Source organism: Cyrtonyx montezumae, unplaced genomic scaffold (genome assembly GCF_038088225.1).
Source record: "Cyrtonyx montezumae isolate F1298 unplaced genomic scaffold, pur_monq_1.0 scaffold_9, whole genome shotgun sequence".
NCBI classification, from domain to species: domain Eukaryota; kingdom Metazoa; phylum Chordata; class Aves; order Galliformes; family Odontophoridae; genus Cyrtonyx; species Cyrtonyx montezumae.
In genome coordinates this window covers 10,206,080-10,228,214 of record NW_027072100.1, presented here as the reverse complement: position 1 = coordinate 10,228,214, position 22,135 = coordinate 10,206,080, and the positions used below count along the sequence as shown (strand labels likewise).

At 51.7% G+C, this 22,135-nt stretch overlaps 1 protein-coding gene across 1 annotated transcript; it reads left to right on the top strand.

Moving 5' to 3' along the window:
• Window positions 1-6,150: 6,150 nt before the first annotated feature.
• RAD21L1 (RAD21 cohesin complex component like 1) lies at window positions 6,151-17,505 on the top strand. The gene is made up of 13 exons (XM_065754354.1): window positions 6,151-6,294; window positions 7,925-8,054; window positions 9,353-9,452; window positions 10,516-10,622; window positions 11,017-11,202; window positions 11,547-11,648; window positions 12,254-12,364; window positions 13,603-13,832; window positions 14,788-14,890; window positions 15,111-15,250; window positions 15,875-15,970; window positions 16,135-16,212; window positions 17,317-17,505. Exons 1-13 carry the CDS (start codon window positions 6,151-6,153, stop codon window positions 17,503-17,505), a joined length of 1,716 nt encoding a protein of 571 aa, XP_065610426.1.
• Window positions 17,506-22,135: the final 4,630 nt, after the last annotated feature.

The window sequence follows — 22,135 nt, the reverse complement described above, 5'->3', positions numbered from 1 at the left end:
CCTTATCAGAGGGGCTTCTCTGCGGGAGACAGCTGCTTTCTGCTGCCTGCATTAATCATGTGCTGCAACCTTTCAGGAGGGAGAAACACAGCCTGCTTTGATGGGGCTAATTAAAACGATCCAGCGCCAGGAGAGGCTGTGTCGGGTCTTGATAAACAATCTTTTGTCTGCGGCTCTTAACCCCAGTGGGTTCGCAGTGCCTTGCAGCGTGGGGGAGGAGGGGATTGAGAAGAGGATGCAGTACCCTGCATGGAGCCGGGGTGGTTGTGGGCTCGTGGCTGAGGTTTGGTGCTGCTGTGGTCTTTGCTGCCCATGCTCTGGAGAGCAGAGGGGTGGGGGGGAGATGTGGATCCTGCACAGCCATCAGCACCATCACTAACGTGAGTGACTGAAGCTGTTGCCGTGCACAGGAGCACAGTGAGCGGTGCATCTTGAGCTAATTTTATGGGGGGTTATAAAGAGTGGTTGAGGCTGAAGCGTGCGGTCCTGGCACAGCCCTCGCTCTTTTCCCAGTGCCACAGAGGTGCTTCCACATCACATTTGAAGAATGGTGCTGGATTATTGGCAATGGCTCAACGTCCCTGGAGAGTCCTTCAGGCCATCTGCCAGCCCGCCCAGCCATCAGCACCTGCCTCTCATGCTCCCGATGGCAGAGCCCTGTTCTGCTAATTACCCTGTGGACGATGCTCAGAGCCAGGATCCTGCACACCCCGTGGATGGTGTGAGGGAGGGGCCGGTGGATATTGAGCAGATGGGAAAACAAAGCAGCCTCTGCTGTATGGGGCCATTCCCTCCTGTGCAGAGACACTCCAGGACCCCAAAGATGGGTGCTCAAGAGCTCTGCACTGTGCCAGCTTCTCCGTTGGAAGCTGGAGATGTGCAGAAATGCCGTGCAGCATCGAGGTGCTCTCCAGTGGGACAGGTTCCACAGTGCCTCCAGGGGCACGGGGACATCTCTAGGGGTATCCCAAAGCTGCCCCAACCCACCCAGCAGCACCTGCACAGCCCCAGGCTGTGATGCTGTGGGACCTGCACTGCCCTGCTCCAGCCCCCGTTGCCAGGGCAGATTTGTCTCACTGCCTGATAATGTTTTGGGTTGCTTCCTAAATAAATAATCTCTTTGGCTCAGTGTTTCCAGTCTGCTGTGCTGTTCTCCTCTGGTCCCACTGCTGCCCCTGTGCAAAATCACTCTCCAGTCCTACAGGTCTCAGTGGGGAGCCTCTTTAATGGCATTCCTTCCTCGACACACTTCATTCACCTTAAATATTTATATTTCAATCCAGAGGATTTTCCCCCAATCCTCCAGGCCCTCCTTACAGGACAGCACAGCAATGTGCTGGCACAGCAACGACGGCCTCCTTCCATTAACACCCCTCCAAAGCCCCATGCTCTGACACAAAGGAGAATTTCTCGTGCCTGCATAACGCAGGTGTTCAGCAGATGCAGCCTCCCAAGAGCTGTGTGAGGGCCAGCTGAGGATTCCAGGGCTTGACACTAAACACAGAGCACAGGCAGGTGACACAGGGATGTGCAGAGGGACGCGTGGCCCTTCGCAGCACTGGGAGGGATGGACACTTGTGCAGGATGGGGATGGTGGCACAGACTGCGGGTGGTCCCCAGCCATCAGAGGGGTGGGAACGCCAAAGGATGCTCTGGGAGCCCTGGAACAAAATCTGGCCCCAGCGATGGTACTGCATGTAAACAACTTTCCCCTTGTGCTGGGTCACCTGGAGGGATTTGTCTCTGCACATTTGAAGCAAGTAATTTATGGGACGGATTAAAAACTGGTGGCAGTTCGTGATAAATACCACTAACTTTTATGAGGCTGCATTTCCCTGTGGGACAATTCCTTGCCTTTCTCAGCATCGTGCTCAGACCAATTTTTTCTCTCCATAGAACGTTGTGCTTTAATGATGCTTCATGTTTAATTCCCGAGATGCGATGTTACCTTCACGCTGCAGACAATGGCTCTCGTGAGCAGCACAAAGGCACGCGCTCGGGCACCCCGGTGGGGCAGAGCTGCTTCTCTAAAACACGAAAAGAAGGATCACGGTGCTCGAGGCGTGGCGAGTTATCCTCTCTCCTCTGGACAGAGCACCCTGGTTTCTGAGGCCGTCGTGAGGCTGCTGGTGGGATGCTAGGCACGGGCAGGGGTCCCAGCCTTCATCCTGCTCTGGTGGGGTGTGAAGGCTGTGGGTCAGGAGGGGTGGCCCCGTGGATGGCGGTCACGTTCAGGGTCCCCTTCTCGTCCGCCCAGAGCGGTGCAAGCGCCAACTCTACACCAGAGTTTTACAAGAAACTATTGCTACGAAAGGTCGCTGATGGCAGAAAATCAGATGCTACATCTCAAAGAGGAGCTCGGCCTCGCGTCCAGCCCGGCGCGGGGCACGGAAATCCCTCGGGCGTCTCACAGTGCCGTCGCCCCGCTGCTGCTGGAGGCGGTCCTGGTGCTGCGGGACGAGACCCCGTCCCGGGAGAGGCGAGGAAGGTGTCCGATGGCGAAGCCTCCCCGATGGCATCGGTGTTGCGGTGCGGCGAGGGGGCGGGGGGTGCCGATGTGCGGGGCTACGACCCGGCCCCCTCGGGGTGCTGCTGGGGCGGGGGGCTCAGCTGGCTCTCCAGCAGCGCCTGGGCTCCCTCGGCCGACACCCGCCGCAGCCGCAGCCGCACGGAGCCGTAGGTGCTCCCGGCGCGGCGGGCGGCCCGGGCCCGGCGGCGTGCGGCGGCGGCGGCCAGCAGGAGGGCGGCGAGCAGGAGCCCCCCCAGGGCCAGCAGGGCCAGCCCGGCCACCGTGCAGCGGTCGAGGCGGGCGCGGAGCCGCGCTGCCCTCGCTTCCAAGCGCTCCATCTGCCGCGCCGGTACGGTCGGGTCGGGACGCGCCGCCCGCGGCACAGCCCCCGCCAGCACCACCAGCGCTGCCCCGCTCAGCGCGCAGCCCAACGCCAGCGCCAGCCCCGGGCCCGGAGCCGGGCCGAGCCCCCCCGGGCCGCCCCCATCCGCCGCCGCCGCTTCGCCCGGGCTCCGCAGCTCCGCCGCCCGCGGGGACGCCATGGAGCCGCCGCCCTGAGAGGAGAGAGGTGAGCGGCGGAGCGGGATGCCTCCCCCGCACCGCATGCCCCAGCCGGGATGCACCCCCACCCTTCACCCCCTAACACGGCCTCCCGAGCGAGCTGCTCCCGCCCGAACCCCTTTACCCCGAGGACCCTTCTCCCTCCCCATCCCCATCAGCCCGAACCTCCCCTGCCCCCGGGACCCGCATCCCGAACCGGGCTTCATCCCGCGTTCCCTCCCCCGCCGCGTTGTCCCCCTCATCCCTCCCCACCCCGGGAGCCTGTGTCAGCCCCCGGGCTGTCTTTCCCGATTCGGGCTGTCCACCCTGCTCCACGTCCCGGACCTGCTGTCCCCCCCAGTCCCCCGGTTCCCTCCCCGCACCGAGCCGCCTCTCCCCCCGCTCCCCGCACCGAGCTGCGCTCCCGCTTCCTCGGTCCCAGCCGCCTCCCCGGTCCCGCCCCGCCGCTGCCCGCACCGAGCTGCCCCCCCGGCCGCCTACCCCCGCCGGGTCCCCGGTGCCGGTGCAGCCGCGGCGGAGGGAGGGGCGGGCGGTGGGACCCCGCGGTGCTCCGGGCGCTGCACGCACACACGTGCACACGTAGCGGCGGCTGCCCCGGGGGGTACACACGCGCACACACGTGTGCACACACACGCACGCACGCACGGTTGAACACCGGCACCGCCCGTGCAACACATCACCTGCAGTGGAGGGATCCCAGGGTGGGGAGTTTGCAGACGGAGGGGACGAAGCAGCAGGGGTTGTGCTGCAAAAAGCAAGGAATGCGCGCAGGGGATGTCCCTATAGGGTTCCTGCCATGCACCCCACAGCCAGCCGGCCCCACTGGGGCCACAGGACAGCACCAGGTCCCGCGGCACAGAGATCCCCAGCACTGCATTATTTATTCCCTTTCCCAATTTGCCACCGTCTTGCTGCACACGCTCCGCTTCATTTTGACCTGAAACTGGACCCAGGCCCGAGCCCCAGCAGTGACCCGCAGGCGGGAGCGTGCTTGGAGCTGCGTTGTTAATGAGACGTGTGCTATTTCTGCCTTTGGAGCGGTGCCTGGAGATGGTGGTGCGGATGTAAATCCCGAGTGATAGCGGGTGGGCTGCTGAAAGCTGCCGGGAGGATTTGTCCGTCACATTGCCATTCCCTTCAGCACATTCACATGCCTCGAGCATCTTCACGAGCTCACACATGACAGCGTGAGATGAAGTGCAGATGCTGCTGCCAGCGCCAGGTGGGCTCACACCCCCATTCCCTGTGCCCTCAGCCCCCCCATGCCCCACTCCCCCATGCAGTAATCCTGCAGCGTTGGCCCGATGTCCTTCATGGTGATGTCAAACAGCAGCTTTCCACCACCACGACACTGACGGGGACTTTGTGTGAAGCCTCGGTGAAACAGAGTCAAAAGCAAAAAGGTTCAAAGGGGGAGCAGGGACAAATAAAGGGGTGCACGTGGGGCAGCGGAAGGCTGCACGCATCCAGGTGCTGGTGCTGGCCACTTGCTGCTCAGCAGGGCAGGGATAGGTGACAGCTTCATCCTTCCCCCCACACCTTCTGCATTAAACTCGAAAGGTTATGTTAAAATTAACCACGGGAGAATTTTTAGCTGTTTCCTTGCATTTTTATTATTATTTTTTCTAGGGTTTTTTTTTGGGGAAGGCTTTCTGCCTGGATTAATTCATTGAATTCAGCTGCTGCTCCTGCCAAGCTGGGTCTGGGGGTTACCCACACTTCTTTTGCTGCCTGGTGGGTGGATGTAGATGCACACCATGCTGTTAGGTTTTGTTTGCAGTGAGGGATGTGTGCTGTGTGGCTGTGCCTGCCCTCCCAGCTCCTCTCCTGCACTGTGTCGAAGCGCACAGACTTCCCCAGCACAGCATCCCCGGGGACGCATCCAGAACTGGGCTGAGAAAAGAACGGAATTAAAAATAAATGTAAGTGCATCCTGACACGTTAACCACATTTAGAGAGGCTTCAGTGCCAACCCACTCGGCGCTCGGAGACAAGTAGGTCACAGGACGCAGATTGTCCCGAATCAGCAGGAAAGGATGGATCTGGAGCAGGCGGGCGGGAGGGAGAGGGGATGGGAGGAGAGCTCTGCACTCTGCTGCCTCTGCCACCCGCAGTTCCCTGGGAGGAACAGAAACGATGATGGTTTGCTCCTGAGCACAGCAACACGTGCTGCCGAGCTCTGCATTTTGGGGCAGTGACGAGGAACCGGAGTGTGCGTGGTCTGTGTGCAGACTGCCACGACCCCACGGTGTGATGGGGCAGCAGCCATCGGGAGGACGTCACCAATGGACGAGGGGAAGGGGATGCATCCTGCGCATTGCTGCTTGGGCTGTGATGGGTGCTGGGAGCTGTCCTGGGCAGGGCTGCTGGGATTGGGGTGTGCGGCCCCAAATCCTGCCCTGGGCTGGGAGCTGCCCCATATCTACAGCCCCAGATCCTGCCCTGGGCTGGGAGCTGCTCCATATCTACAGCCCCAGATCCTGCCCTGGGCTGGGAGCTGCCCCAAACCCCTGCCCCACGTCCTCCCCTGGGCACGGTGGGGCTGCAGCATCCCAGGGGAAAGGAGGGGAGGGACGGAGACGGCCCAGACTGACGCTGCCAGCGCAGGAGCACAGCGAGGAGGGAGACAGCCAAGGTCAGAGAGACGGCGCTGCCAAAACGCAGAACGAAATCTGCGGGAGAGCTGGAAGTGAACAGAAAGAGGAGGGAGGGGAGGAGGGAGCCTGGGAGCGGAGCGGGAGGGACAGCCGCGGCCTCCGGGGCCTCCGCCGCCGCGCCCCTCAGCGCCGCTCCTCAGCGCGGGACCCCGCGACCCCACGGTGCCGTGAGCGCCCCACGTCCCGTGGCACTCACACTGTCCCGCCCCTTGCCCCCCCCACGCCACGCACCCCTTCCCATCCCTCCTCCCCAGCCCTGTGACGCCTCTCTTTGTGCCCGCAGGTGCTGGCAGCTCCAACCCGCAGCTCCAGCTCTCCCTGAGGCCTCAGCAGGCGTCCTCCTCGAGACCTTCGCGCCCTCAGCTCGCCTAAGGGAGAAGGGACGAGCTCCGGGGGGGGGCAGGTGGAGGCCCGGCAGACACCATGTTCTACCTGCATCTGCTCATCAACAGGCACGGGCCGCTGGCCAAGATCTGGCTCGCCGCCCACTGGGAGAAGAAGCTCACCAAGGCTCACATCATCGAGTGCAATCTGGAGACCACCGTTCGAAAGATCATCTCGCCAAAGGTGTGTCTGTGAGCCCCGAGGTGTGCGGGAGCGCTGTGGGGAAGTGCTGTTGGCATTGGGAGCAGTTGTGGCTGCTTCGGAGGCAGCGTGAGGCGAGTTCCTGCTCGGGCTTCATTCGGTTCTGGCTCAGGTGAAGTCTCGATCCCCTGAAGTGATGAGAAGAGAAATAGTTTGCTTGTTATTTTACTCTTGGAGGTCTGTGGAATATGCTCGTCTACAGTATGTGAATGTTTTTATCGTTAACGTTGAAAGGAGGGCTGTGAAGGTGATCAGAGGGCTGCAGCACCTCTGCTGTGAGGAGGCTGGGGGAGATGGGGGTTGTCAGGCTGGAGAAGAGGAGGCTCTGAGGAGACCTCACTGCAGCCTTCCAGTACTTGAAGAGAGCTTACAAGGAGGAGGACTGACTTTTTACATGGTCTGATAGTGACAGGAGAAGGGGGAATGGCTTTAGACTAAGAGCAGGGAGATTTAGGTTAGATATTAGGAAGAATTTTTTTACTCTGGGCTCTGTGAGATGTTAGCACAGCTGCCCAGACTTCTCTGAAGGCACTCAGCACCACGCTGCGTGGGGTCTTGGGGCCCTGATCTGCAAGTTGGCAACCCTGCCTATGACAGAGGGTTGGAACCATTTGATCTTTAAGGTACTCTCCAACCTAAGCCGTTCTGTGACTCTATGGAATGCATTTTTCCACTGATGGAGCTCTAGAGAGTGTCCTGCAGGCCTGGGGACTACTGTGCTGGTCTGAGCTGCTCCACAGCATGCCACAGGCTCATCAGTGTTGTGCCACTGGGCCCTCCTCAGAGATTCTGAGCTGCAGGTGCACAGTGTAACCTGGGAACTGACACTATCTGAGGAAGTTGTCTCAGTAAAAAAGAGAAGTCATTCACCTCACCAAAATCAAAGGAGTAAGAAAGCTATTGTAGAGTTGTACCCAGACATTTGAGGACCATTTTTTGCTGACCTTATAGTAAGTAACTTGACATATGATTACTATCCTTGCACTTTCAGTGGACTCCCTCCAGGCCCACCATTATAAGCAGGTAAATATATAAATAAGTGTAATTGGAGACTCTTACAAGATTCTGCATTAATCCTTTGTGTATCACAGATAATTTGTGACTCAAGCAAGCACAGATGCAGGCAGTATCCATGACTCAGTCCTTGGCCTCTCAGTTGCAATTGCATCCAAGGGAACAGTGAGAACATTTTGCACTGTCACTAATCGATGGCAAAGGAGATCCAAGGCTTCCTGCTGGTGCTAGCAGGATTTTTTCCCCATGAAAATACCTGTTTGATAGTCTAATTTTCATCTTCGGTGGGTTATGATTAATTGAACTTTGTTCAAATTACACTGGTAATATTTGGAAGTGTTTCCATAGAAGTTGTGGTCTTTCCCACTGTCAGTCAGCTGGGACATTTTAGGTCAAGTTAGAGCATTGGTTTGGGACTTAGGCTTCAGCACGGCGATGCTTTGGGGTCAGAAGGCATTAGAAACTCCTAGCTCCAAATATTCCTTTGTCTCTGATCCTCTGTAGCAGCACAAAGCTGGTGTATTTTACCAGAACTCTGTTCTGTGCAGTGTTTTGCCCAAAACATTAACTCCTGAACAACTCTTTTAAATCATCCAAGTTTACAATAGCTCTGCGCACCTCTGGACACTTACTCTTGGGAGTGGTGCGGATCCACCACAGGAAAACGAAATACCTCCTGGCAGACTGCAGTGAAGCTCTGACAAAAATGAAGACAGCTTTTCGCCCAGGTATGGGCAGAATTCTGCACTTTCCCACCTGTGTCACTTTCTGCTCTTATCATTAAACTGAACTGTGGTGGTTTCAGTTACGTACACGTCATTGATCTCAAAGGACGTTGAATGTAGTGCTGCACACTGCTGATGGTTAGTCTGGCTAATCTTAATTTGATGCAATTTCTACTCTCTGACTCCTTTAAAAGAAGCAATGTCTTAAATGGCCCTACAAGAAGCAGCTTGAATTCAGCTTCCTTTGCTAGATAATTAATTGTCGCTACTGATGACTCCAACAACATGTCTGAGAATGTGTTGGTGCCAGATCTGGCTGTGTTTTGAGCTCTAGCCACAAAGCTAGCAAGAAAGGAACCGAGGTGACAGAATCCTTTCCAAAGAGGCTGTGTGTTTGGCATTTTAAGGCGACAAATGGGGAGGCACTGTTGTCTGAAAAGACTTAAAACACCGACATCCGTTGCCAGCCTTAATGTGCTTTGTGACCTAGATTGGTTGCAGAATATTGAATACCCTCTCCACACTGATTTTCAAGGATGTGGTTATGATTAGTTAATGTTTGTAAACGTGGAAATCACTGGAAGAATCACTTGCAGTAAGTACATAGTACTGTTTTTAATGGGTGCTGTAGCAGCTTGTAAAGGACAAGAACAGCACAAGAACAGAAGGCAGTGGTCACACCAGCAAGGGAAACTCTAACTAGCTGCAAGAGGGGAAGAATTCACAGTGGCAGTAGTAAAATGCTGAAACAGGTTGTCCAGGGATGCTGCAGAATCTCCACCATCAGAGATAGTCAAGTGATTTAGCTTAAGAATTAATTCTGTTTTGAGCCAAAGGTTGGATTAGGTGACCTTCAGAAATCCCTCCCAACCTGAACTGTTCCAGCATTCCCTGGCTGCTGGGTATTTGCATCCAGTTGTTGTTTGATGCTGGAGAATAGTGTTGTATAGACCCTGGATTGAAAAACAAAGCATAATCACCCACTTGAAGTTGCAGTGTCTTTATGTAGCTGTGCACAAGCACAATGTATTACAGTTTTTCAAGAGCTGTACTGGTTTCCAGCAGCAGCATCCTCTCCTCTGTCTGTCTGTAAAAAATACGGCTCCTAATGTGTATGCAAATTATAATTAAGACTCCACTTTGGAGTCTTGCTGACAAATTGCCCACGCTTTACCTTTTTGTTCTTTATAATGGCAGCAGACCCTTCCTGCAGGTTTACAGACTTACTATATCTACGTGGGAGAACATTACTTTTATTTTATTGGTATTTATGTCATTTTGTTTTCTGTTTTTTTTTTCAGGACTCGTTGACCTTCCAGAAGAGAGCTGTGAGGCTGCTTATCAGTCCATTACCTTACCTGAAGAATTTCATGATTTTGAAGCAACACTACCTGATTTAAAGTAAGTCCTTCCCTACTTCTTATTCATTATTTCACTGTTTTCAGAAGTAAAAGACATCCTTACAATTAACTGATCGAGACCTGGAATTGTTTTGATTAGATAATGGATCTCTTCCAAATTCTGAGTTGAGCTTTACAAGGCTGCAGTCACAGCACTGCCTGCTTTTGTAGAGCTCCTCCAAGTCCATTCAGTCAGCAAACTTTGACAATAAATTAACAAATCAAACCCATACTTCAAGATTCCTGGTCTTGGGAGGAGATGTAAAAGTTAGCACAAATACTGCTGTAGCACCACAGAGCCTGTGGTTTGTAGCCTCACGATGTCATACTGGTTTGCTGTGTAAATGCTTTTCATTTCTAGTCCCTTGCTCTTTGGGCCCTGAGTGTTTCTTCAGCTGTAGTAAGCTTTGCTCCCATTGAAAAGCCAGTGTGTTTCTTTGGCTTTTTGGTATGAATCAGCAAAAATGTAGAAAAAGTGATAAAAGCAGGAGGCTAAGATGTGTTTCCAAGTGAGCCAGGACAGTGGACTTCAACAGAGATTTTCTCTGCACCTCACCATAAGTGCAGCTTGAGGGGACCTGTAAGTCTCAAGTATTTTGTAAGTACAGCTGGGAGATAATGCTGGTTATTCCATTCATTCAAGTATTCCAGTGTGCCATATCTTCATCTCTTTTCTGCCTACCCTATGGTTTGATTTAAAGATGACAGTGGAATATTAAGATAGTGGGATATTATTATACCTTCTATGTGACAAGTGTCTGGGAGTTAGTAGGGCCTGTGACCAAACTCACATAAGCCTTATTTTGAGCTTTTAGAGGAAATTCAAAGCAGTGATTTTCATGAGTCCAATCTTAGATAGCTTGAATGCTCGTGGCTTTGGGGGATGATGGTTTTCTCTCCACAGATGAGGATCAGGTGGTGGGGTACGTTCAGCACCACAGAAAACAGGAGTTACCTTTTGGGGTTTTTTGGCACAATTGGTTAGCAAGAAGTTTTCACAGTTGAGTGAAATGGTGAATGAGTTTCAGTTCATCCTGTATTTTGTAAAATGTTTTTTTTATCAGTGCCATTGATGTTGCTGAGCATTTTACCTTGAATCAGAGCAGAGCTGAAGACATCACACTTAAAGAGGATTATGAAAGCAATGTACTTCTCTGTGATAGGAACTTTGGTGAGAGAAGTTGAGAAATTAGAAATATTCCATAAGGAAAAGTATGTTTTACGCAAAGTGTTGTACAGTGAGTAATTTCTCTATGTGAAAAAATCATTACTAAAGGAGTATCTGTTTATGTTTGTGCCGACTGGCCTGTCATGTGCTCTCATGCTTAAAGTTCTCTCTAAGTACTCTGCCTAAGTAATAGAATGTGATATTGTAGATGGAGAATCAACCCCAACGTTGGGTGTTTTTCACCACGTTAGATAAAATTGACTTTTGTCCATTCCATTCGAGGCGTGGGATGTCCTACCATCTTTTGAAAACTGTTGGAAGAACTCAGGAGATGGATAAATACATGTTTCCCATAAATCCATTCAGATGCAACACGAGAAATTCTGTGTCTGTTCAGATGAGGAATCGGACACACTGGGAAAGCAGAGCTACCTCAGCGTTGGTGTTCTGATGAGCAGCAGCAACCTCGTGGCTGATCACAGCTCTGCCAGCTTGAGTGGAGGCAAGCCTGCCCTGCAGGAAGATCTGTACTGCCCCAAGCAGGACTGCTTCGGGGATGAGGAGGCTGGTGCAGACATGATTGGTAGATCCACAGAATTGCTTTCCTTCAAAATGTTTTCTTTTTTTTTTTTTTTTTATTACAGGAAAACAAACGAAGCAGCATGAAAATCGTTTTCAAACAGAAGTTCTTATTCTGTCCTGTTTTTATGCTGCATTTTTTGCAACTTAGCACTGTATCTATAATCATTTAGATGTCACTAAGCAAAAACTAAAGATTTTAATTTTATTTTATCGTTAAAAGCATTGTATTTATATTTATTACCAAGTAATTTGATTTATATTTATTATAAGTTACATTAGGCTGCATTGGGCTACTTCATGACCACTGAGGCTCAGAACAATTCAACTTTGTGTTTTGTATTTAAGAAATCCTGTTGAGGGATGAGCAAAACAGCCTAATTAATGACATTCTTGATATGGAGGAAGAACTTCCTTTGCCACAAGATCAGCAAGAGAACAGCACAGCTGGTGAGTTGGCAGCACCTCCTCCTGCCTCATGTGAACTCTGCTCCTGTGTGAGTGCCTCAGTTAATTCCCATTCAGCTTTGCTTGCACAGAATAATATCTCAGGCCCTTTTCCTTTGTTAGTTTCGTTTCCTGTTTTTCTAATACATGTCATTCACCATTTTAGGTATAATTTAATTGGACTGAGGAATTCCAGATATGTAACTAGACATTGCTTAGAAACACTTCTGTCATATGATATTTTGTGCTGCTGGAGATCCACCCTGCAGCAGTAATATCACTTCTGCAGAGGAAAGGAAACAGAATGAAGTAACTTTGAATGTTACCTACCAGTATGTCTGACTTCATATCTCAGCCACAAACGACTTAGTAATTCATACAGGTGTTCTCAGTCTTGTTTTGATTTGGTATTGTTCTGTTGGTATTCAGTTTGTTTCACTACCTGCCCAATAGGGTCTTGTGTCAGCAGAACATAAGCAGCAGCGATGCAGATGTACTGGTTAAGGTCATTGTGAGATTACAAACTAAATCAGAGTTTGCAAACTCTGGCCTGCTATCAGTCTTGAATGTTGTGAGGTGGAGAATTTATTATCTGGGTTTCCTTGCAGCTGAGTCCAACCATGCAGACACTGCAGTTAAGACAGAAAATCATCTCACGAATGAATCAACACCTTTGTCTAAAGAAGAAGGATTTGTGCTTGAGCCAGTTGATGATACAGGTCAGAATTTCATCAGTTTCTTGCTGACTGTTTGCAATGCTGTGTTTGTTTTTCTTCTTAGCATAAATATTTGCAAAACATTATTTTCACTTTCGTTTGCTCCTGCTGTCAGAGTCCTGTTTTATGATCATTCCTATAGAAGACCAGTATCAGCTGGGTTGGTATTATCTGATCTGCCCAGTTCTCTGCTTACAGTTCCTTCCTCATACCAAACCAAGGGCTGCTGCTCTGCAGTTCAGCTAGCAGTGCAGCCTGCTCAGCAGTGTTACCAAAAGTTCAGCCAAGCTCTTATTGCCAGTGACACCTCCACGACCTTTTGTGTGTAAAATGACAACCTTGTAATTTTGAGGCTTTGTGGAAATATTGTTTCGTGATCTTTTGTCTTTACTGAAAAAAGAAAAAATGTCTCTTTTCATCTGTGAGTAAATCTAGATCTCAGCTATTCTGGTGGTGGCCATTAGCAAATGTTCATATTAATATGGTCTTTAGGAGACTGGGATTTTCCAGCCTGCCAAGAGAAGAACCAGGAAGCTATGGCTGTACAACCAATCAGCATTTCTATTTTGTGTTTACAATCTATATCTCAATATAATTGCCAAAGTAGTAAACTGACAAATGCAGATGTTAATTATGAGATAATGAAACCTGTTGAGTACATCGGAAGTTCTTGGGACAATTAATTCCTGATGGATTAAAGATATCTTACTCAGACCTGTTCATGTATCACGTGTTCTCATTAGGTCTCTATGTTCCTGATTCTTCAGTGCAGTATTCATGCCTCCTGTAGTTAAACACGTGTGGGTTTCCTGTGCAAGAATACAGACAGTAAACTTCACAAAAGCTTCTGGGGGAACAGAGCATCCTCTTAGACTTTGATTGTGAAGTCAGGAGGTCTCCAGCTGTCCATTTACTCACAGTGCTTCTCTTCACTCTTCAGTTTTCTGAAGATGGGACCTCGTTTGTGTATGTCTGCCCCGTAATGGCTACTGAAAAACATGCCTCCATCAGAAATGGGAGGGTTGAACCACTCAGCTTTGAATTTTGTAATTGCAAACAAAAAACATGTGGCTGAAGGGGAGGATTAGCTGAGGGTCTTCAGCTGTCCCCACTTCTGATAGATGTGGCTGTGAGAGAGGCTGCAGGATCACTGAGTTATTAACAATGGGAGGGACCTCTGGTGATAATATGCATACTGAGGTCAGTGGTTTTTTTATTTGTTGAATACTTGATCTCTTTAGGATTCAAGCGGAGGAAAAGAAATAAAAGGAAGAGGAAGTTGCTTGTGGATGTAGACAAGGAGTTCAGCTGTGAAGTTATGTACCGCCAGCTTAACAACTGCACAGATGTCCTTGATACATTAGACCTCGCACCTCCAACCAAACAAATGATGGTGTGGAAAGAATCAGGAGGAGCAGAAACACTCCTGTCCCAACCCGTGCAGCCCTTGTTTCATGCTAAGCTACAAATGGTAAAGATAAGTAAAAAATGATAAAGAAACCCAACCAACCTTGAGTATTGATCTTTCATTTCACAGAACAGCACCTAACTGCCTGTACACTGATGTGCTTCTTTCTTTAGTTATTTCTGTCCATTTTATTCCTACTTTTTGTGTGTGTGTGTGTTTTATGTTGTTTTCTTTCTGCTCTGTAATCAATATGGGACCACATCTTTCTTCTGCGTTTCCTTTAAAGGTACATCAGGCTAAAACATTATTATTAAATCGTTAATGACTTTGAAAGAAATGGTATGCCAATTTGTTCTGTGCTTTCCCAACTGGAGATTGAGCTTCCAGCTGAACAGCACTCAGGAGACATTGCTTTTCAGGTGCCTCAGAGGTTCTGATCTCCGTGTCCTGTGGGTGAGGAGGGCAGGTCAGAACACCCTTCCCATGCTCACAGACCCTCTTTGTGCCAGGGAGAGATATTTGCTTCATGGAAATGTGATTTATCAAATCCTTCTGTGCCCCCATTTGTTATCTGATCACTCGAAGAAGCTGTAAGTTTAGGGATGATGGTAAAATAAAGGAAGATCAACTTGTATGTGAGGAAATGGAGGGAGGTGCAGGGCTAACCCTGCACTGCAGCCTCGTGCTAATTGCACTGCACTTCCTCTGTCGTGTATGCCAGAGATCAGGGAGGCAGGGTCTGCAGGAGAACAGCTCAGCAGCTTCCATGGAGCAGATCAGCTTCACCTCTTAGAGTCGAGATGCAGAATTACAGCCTGATCCTTAGCTGTTCCTAAGACATTTCTTCCTAGAGTTCACTGCCAAAGGGCTCTTCCTTTTTTTTTTGTCTGCATTTTTAAATGACCTAATGCAGATCTGGGGTGCAGCAATCAACATGTGACTCAAGCTTTGCTTTGATGCTTGCATATAATCTAACACTGTATTCTGGAAGTAAGCAAATCAAAATAATTGCTTTCAGTTGTTTGCAAGATGCTTCAAGAGCAGGGGATTCGAGATGGGAAGAAATGTACTGCAGATGGAGGATGAGATGGAAAGAACAAGGAAGGAGCAAGATGCCACAGGTAATGTTTTAATTCTGTTGTGGCAGAACTAGCTGTTAACAAATACTCTGTGTGTTATATGAGGTTTCAGGCGTGCACAGTGTGCACTGTTCTCCAAATCAAAGGTCAAAACGTTTCAGCTGTCACCGAAGTTGGCTGTGTTAATTATAACAAACTTTGTTGTTCTAAGGGCAGCTAACAGTCACTTCATCTTAAGCCCTGTGTTTATTTGTCCGTACAGAGATGCTGATAACTGATGAATCAAGTTACCTGCAGGAGTTGGACTGCTCAGAGGCTGAGAGAAAAACTGACGATGGTTTGTTTGTACTGACAGCACGGAATGGCAGGAATGAAACCGTGAACGGCTTTGGTGAAACCCTCGTGAGCAGTTTCCATGTGTTGTGCAGTCCCAAATGTACTTCCTGGCTTCGTTTTATGTCGGGGTTCCCTTCCAAACAGGTTAAGAAATTATTAACATACGTTTGAAAAGCCTTTCACTTCAGGAAGGTTTATTTAGAAGCATGTTGGCAGACTCTCACAATGAATGAACCGTTGATTAAAATGTCTGTTAATTGGTATAGATTTCAGTACAGTCACCAAGTATGACTGGAACCTTGATATAAAGCACAGCCTGTTTGTAGAGAAAAGATGTTTTATCATTTCTAAAGATGGTTATGCTCATCTTTTGTGTCAGAAGTTGAGCAACTGAAGCAATAACAAAACATGTATTTCTGCCATCTTTAATGTGAAAGGGGACTCTTAGGAGTGTATGGAACTCAAAGTCAGCAAAGAGTGGCAGAACTGGACTTGGTGGCAGGAGAAAACTCAAGGCTTGGGCCTAAATGAGGGCAGATCCTATGTGAGAAAAGGCACGGTAGAAATAGCAGCTATTAAATTCTTTTGGAAAACATTTGGAGCAATCAATTATTTGAGCAGAATCGTTACTGTACAGAATAATAATGCATGAATTGTGATACCAATTGCTGCACCTTTCTGCTCTGCCAGCAGGATGAAGCAGCTTCCTCTGGGAGCTCCACACTGGTGAATAATTCAATGGGCCGAGAAGCTCCAGTGCAGCAAGCTGAGGTAACAAACATATGTGTACTGAAAGCTGACAGTTCTGACACTGTGGAACAGAACTGCATTATTTCACAGAAGTACTTAAAAAGAAATAGTTATAACTCCACGAGTTTACAGTGGGTTTTGGTGTACTTCCAATTTTTAATGCTTCTGCTCCCTAACTTTCTCTTGTGTTTCCCATCAAGGAGCTAGAAATGAAAAACAAGGACAACGAAGAAATTAAGTGGGGCAAACGAACGCTTCACTTATTAAAAACTTTGCAGGTAACAGTGCTGGGTTTTGAAATAAGAAGCCCAAATCAAGTGTTGATTTCTGATGGAAACTGTGTAGCATATCAGAGTGTGCCATGTGCAGAGTGTAGCTGTGTTTTGTTGGGTGTTTGAGGAGGAAACGGGGACTCTGAGTGCCTGACATCGTGTCCACTCTCCCACAGCTGCTGGAATTGCTAGCATTTTCTGAACTGTGGCTTGCAGTGCTTGCTGTAGCACTAACACCTTGTTCTCTTCAGCATCCCTACAAAGCCCAGTCCCTACTGCCTGCAGGTTTGCTGGACCTCCACTGTGCATTGCAGGATGCCTTCATTTGGCTGTTGATCTGCGTGAGCTGTTGCTGAGATTAAGGCTGTGGGAAAGAGTGCTAGTTGTGCTACAGATGGTAACCCCTTCTCTAAAAGGTTTTAATGCCCCAGAGCTTTCAAGATGCCTCAAAATGAGCAGGGCAGGCTCTGCTTTTATCTGCCTTCATTGCAGAAAGAATTTCAGGGCTGGTGAAGCTGTGTGATACCACATGCTCCATCAGCAGGAACATGGCAGGCACCTTGGGAGGCAGCACCAGCTGTCCCAGCACCCAATGTCCAAACCCCTGCAGGGTCACCTTGGTGCTGAGCTTCTGCCAAAGCAAAGCACACCAGACCTTGCTCCCAGCCTGACTTTTCCCCGTGGCTCCAGCAGGGCTCTGCAGCCTTTTTGTTTGCTTAATTATGTGAACACCCACGAACAAACAAGCAGTACTGCTGATGGGTTGGCTGGAATTGCCTGTGGTGTAGCTGGTGTTCTGTATCCCACGAATGGGGTGTGGGATTTTTATCAGCTTGTGTCATGAAAACCATTCCAGATGGGCTTCCTCGTATGCTTCAGTGCTGGTTCACTGAATTCAGTGGAGCTGTGGGCACACGTAGATGTTAGTAACCTATGTAGGTTATATTACAGTGTTATGGCAATGCAGTGTTAAGAGCCACAGGTAAATGCCTGACGAGATCCCACTCAGGGCCTTCAGGTGGGAAATGATTGCTCCGAGCAGCACTGTTCAGCTCAGACTCGATGAGCTCTGACTTCCCGTGACCCAACTGCTTCTCTTTCCTTCTGCAGCACCTGGACAGATCCGGAGTGAGTTCCTTCAGCTTTCGGGGGCTGTGTCGGAAGAATAACAGGAAAGAAGTGGCAGCCAAATTCTACATCCTCCTCGTTCTGCAGAAGCAGCTGGTGATCGAGCTCGCTCAGCACGCTCCGTTTGCAGACATCACAGCCACTGCTGGCCTCATGTTCGCTGCTCACTGAAACCACGGAGCACTCAGATAAGATCATAAAAATACCATTCTGTTTTATTTTTCTCCTGCAAAGAAATGGAACTCTTGTGAAACCAGCACAGCTCTCTTTCCTTCCCGTGAGCTCTCAGAACTGCCTGGTAAGGAGCTGGTGCTGGTGGAGCTGCAGTATGGCTTGGCAAGGCGTTCTCTGGTGTGTTCTGTTTCAATGTGTGGATGTTCATAAAACGAGCTGTTACTCTGTTGGTAAGAGGGAGCTAAAATACACGCTCCCCCTAAGACATTTACAGCACGAGGGACTTTATGACAGTTCTTGAAAGCCTTTCTCAGATTCCAGCACTGGAAAATAGGTTATTTTTGGCTTGTGTGTGTTAATTAGGTACCAAGGTCAGTAAGAGAAAAGAAGTCCTTTAAGCTATCTTCGAATCTGTTCAAAACTACTTACTTCAAAGAGTGTTCAGTGTTTGATGTGTTGAGCTCTAGCAGGCTGGCTGCAGCATCGCCACCGTGCGTTGAGATGGAGACTTGTGCTGTCCTTGAGGTCAGGAACAAATCCTACATCCTCGAACCCCTGCAACGCCCCGTGCTGTGGGGCACCTGGGGCACATTTCCACGAGGACTGACAGCTGTATTCATGCACGGGCCGACCTGAAAATATCTGTTTGGCTGAAATGTTAGTGATCCTTTGTGTTTTTATCTGATTTATGAGAGCTTTTAGCACGCTTTATCACGTTGGTAATTGTCATGTGTTGGAAGCACGGAGTGGTTGTGTGCATTTGGTGCTCCACACAGAGCATCCCAGTGCTTTGTGCATGCTGACACCTCTTTATCTGGAGTCAATAAAACAAAGTCGTTTCCTGAGCTCCTGATGTTTGTTCTGAAGGATCAAAACTGTCACCTCGCTTTCATTTGGGCTCATTTGGGATCTTCAGACATCAAAGGTTGGGTGGTACTGTCACCCTGACCTTCCAGCCCTCGGTGTGGGTTACACCCCCACGTGCCCCACTAACCCCGTGCTCCCCGTGGAAGGGATGGATTGCATCTCTCTTGCTCGTGACATCTCCTGTGCCCTTCCAGCTCTCACAGCAGCGTGTCCTGCCTCGCTCAGCCTGGTGGTAACTCCTGAGCTCACACAGACGTGATGGGCACTGCTGAGACAACACCATGGGCACGGTGTGTGCTGGAGGCAGACAGCCACAGCAAGGCCTAGGGAGGGAAACAGCACAGAGAGCAGGCAGGGAGAGGAGGAGAAACCATTTCTTCCCCTGAAGGCACCTGAAATGAATATGCATTGCAGCAGAGCTGCTGCCTGCACCATGTCTGCCATTGCCAGGCCAGTGAGAGCAGCTCCAGTGGCAGCTGAGGTGAGAACTCATTAATTTGCTCTTTCATGGACAGAGGCCGTGCACTGGATCCACCAGGAGCTGCAGATACAAAAGGAGGCTGGAGGTGAGCAGGAGGCAAGCAGGGATAAACTGGAGGCAGGGCAGCAGGCTACGTGTGCTCCGAGAGCAGAATAAATGAGGTGCAATCCTGGCTGGAAGTAGCAGAGGAAGAAAGACGAGTGTATTTACAGAACAGGTTTGTCAGAGCTCCGAGACCACGGGCTGGGAACTGCACAGGCAGAGGGAGCTCGGCCTGCTGGCGAACCACTGCTTTTCCGTGGGCTGAAACGTGGGCTTGGTTTTCCTTCTTGCTCAGGTGCCTCCGAGGTTGGGCTCTGCTGCGCGTCCAGGAGCACGCTCTGCTCTGACCTTACCAGCACACGGACCGTTTCCTTCCGTAAATCCACGCGCACGTGCAGACGGGTGGGACGTCCGCGGAGCTGCGGGGTCGGCGTGCACGCAGTGCCCGGGTTGCGCTCCTCCTGCGGCAGCGATCGCAGTGCAGCCCCTCGGCGCGGCTGCAGCTCCACGCGTGGCAGGGAAGGATCCGCCGGCTCCAGACGGGAGCGTGGGGGCAGCGCCGAGAGAAACCACGGCACGCTCCGTGGCAGAGAATTCCCGTTCCCCATCGCTTTGGGAGCCCCCGCCCCACATCCGAGCTCCGCTGTCCCCATTGCCGTAGCCCCGCTCTGCTGATCCGCCCCGCTCCTCTCCAGCTGCCAAAAACCGAAGCATTTTTTTGCGCTATGAGTGGGGCGGGAGGATGCGGAGCGGTTTGGAAGCCCGACTTTTTATTTTTCCTGCCTTTTTTTTTTTCTTCTTTTTTTTGGGGGGGGGGTGGAAGGATGTTACCATAGAAACCAGGGAAACCCCGCGGGGGGGCACCCGCGCTGCCGTCGCTTTAAGAGCGCAGAGGAGAGAGAGGCAAATTACGCAGCTGCGAGGCTCATCCCTCCCTCCTGCCTCCATCCCTCCCTCCTGCCTCCATCCCTCCCTGGCAGCTCCATCCCTCCCTCCCTCCGCCGCCGCCGCACCCATGGAGGCCGGCGCAGGTGATGGAGGCCGCGGGATGGTGGTGGGGGTCCCGGCCCCGCTCAGCGCCCCCCCACACCCCCCGGCTAACCCCCCCGCTCTCTCCTTTCCTCTCCAGGTCGCTGAGCCCGGCGCTGCCGCCCCCGAGAGCCGCGGGCCCCGCGCAGGTGAGCAGGGAGGGGGCACCGGGGGTCCGATATGGGGGGTCAGGGGACGGAGGGGGGGCTGCGTGTCCCCGGGGGCGGGATGCTTAACGGCAGGGGGTGCTCGGGGAAGGCAGTGCATCGGGCCCGCAGCACAGCCGCATCGCAGGCAGCACACCCCATGGCACACACCGGACACACGTCACGCGTGCTCCAGCCCTGCACCGTACGCAGCAGCCCCGCAGTGCCCACGGAGCAGCAGCGCAGGGGCTGAAGCCCTATTGCATGCACTGGGCCCTGCAGTGGGAATCGCACGTATTGTGGTCACCGTCCCGCTGGTGCACCCCCACCCCGCGTACCAGACCCACCCTTGATGCATCGTACCCATATGATGTGCGTCATGCCCATATGGCATGCTCCAGAACCCCACTGAGTGCACCAAACCCACCTTCCACGCACCAGAATCCCACTGGGAGCCTCAGCCCCATCCTCCGTGCACCAGCCCCACACCACATGCACTGGACACACCCTGCGTGCCCCAGACCCACACCTGCTCCGTGCAGAGCCCAGTTGTGCCTCCCAGCACCATGGGGCACTGCAGGAGCTGCTGTGCAATTGAGGTTTGATTACTTAATGGCTTAAAGCTCCGTCTCCGAAGGGATCCAGAAAGCTCACGAGCAGACTGATGAGCTGTGTGCTCCTTTGCTCTTCTCCCTGCAAGGTCAGTGCTGCCTGTGTGTCACACAGAAACCCGCTGCTGTGTTGTCACATCGGTTGTGCCTATAAAGCAGCGGTGCTCCCCCCCTTGCTCTGGGTGATGCACGGGCTGTGACCTTGTGCAGAGATAACATCTGCGGGGCTTCGGGGTCTCTGTGGGGGTTCAGGAAGGGCAGTGCCTGCAGATGTGTTCCTGCAATGGGGAGCTGTGCAGCAGGACGTGGGACATTGCACAGGGACCCTATTTGGGGTGGGTGGGGGTGAGGGCGTCCCCCCATCACTGCCACACCGAGGCTGTGTGTGCTGGGAGGGAGATCGTCCGTATCTCTGCCTTTTTGCCCTGGGGGAGCACTCTGTTCTCCCTCCTGCGTGGGGTGGTGGGAGCAGTGTGGCTCCCGGGCACCCACGGCTGTGTCCGTGGGGTGTGTGTCTTGGTGCTGCTGTGAGTGCTGCAGGGTTTGTCACGATGCTGTCCTCGCAGGAGGGATGATCCGCAGAGCACGGCACGCAGTGGGCTCTGTTTTCCTGCAAACTCCAGGCATCAGCTCAGCGTTTTGTAACAAAACAAGGGAGGATGAGAGGAAAGAGCTCTGCGTGAGAGAGCAGCTCGTGGCGGGGCTGAATTTTCTGGCAGTGCTGAGTAAATGCTCTGTGCGTTGTGTCCTGCTCTTGCCCCGAGTGCTCTGCTCCAGCGTGACCTCGGGCAGTGTCAGTCTGTCTGCAGACTGAGGCCGTGTGTCCATCCACTGCCCCATTGGCCCCACGTGCACCCCGCTCCATCCCAGTCCCTTCCATCCCTGTCCTGATCCCGGTACTACTGCTGTTTTCTGTGCTCCATCCCAAATGGAGCCCGTGGCTGTTTGCTGTGTTTCACGCCTTCTTTATTTTTAGCGTGAAGGGAAAGCAGAGTCGGCACAGAAAAGGCATTGAGGGCTCCTCTGGAGGCGGATTTGATCCTTAGGAAAGCAGAGCTGTGATCTGCTGCCCCTTTCTGGTCGCTGGGGATGCCCACGGGGGGCTGAGGTGGCCATGGGGGTCGTGCTGGGACAGCGCTGGGGCTGCTCGGGGCCACTGTGGCACAGCATTCCCGTGCAGGATGTGGCAAGGGAAATGAGGAGGTGTGGGATTTAGGTGGCTTTGACTTGGGGTCTGGTGAGGTGTCCCGGCCCCAAAGTGTCCCATTGCTGTGCCGAGCGGTTGGTGCTGCTCATGGGATGGATCCAGCTGTGGTGCAGTCCTGTATGGGGCCACATCTGCAGCTGTTTGGGGCTCTGTGTGACACGTGGCAGAGGCACTGCACAGAGGTGTGGTGGCTGTCCCAGGTCACCAGGAGCAGCGGTGGGAATGGGACAGATCCACCTGGCAG

Bases quoted from the DNA above. Each gene is read 5' to 3' on its own strand.
- RAD21L1 (XM_065754354.1), top strand. From the start codon at position 6,151: ATGTTCTACCTGCATCTGCTCATCAACAGGCACGGGCCGCTGGCCAAG. The intron at 13,833-14,787 runs GTAAAGATAAGT...AATTGCTTTCAG, and splicing joins TTCATGCTAAGCTACAAATG to TTGTTTGCAAGATGCTTCAA. The intron at 16,213-17,316 runs GTAACAGTGCTG...TTCCTTCTGCAG, and splicing joins ACTTATTAAAAACTTTGCAG to CACCTGGACAGATCCGGAGT.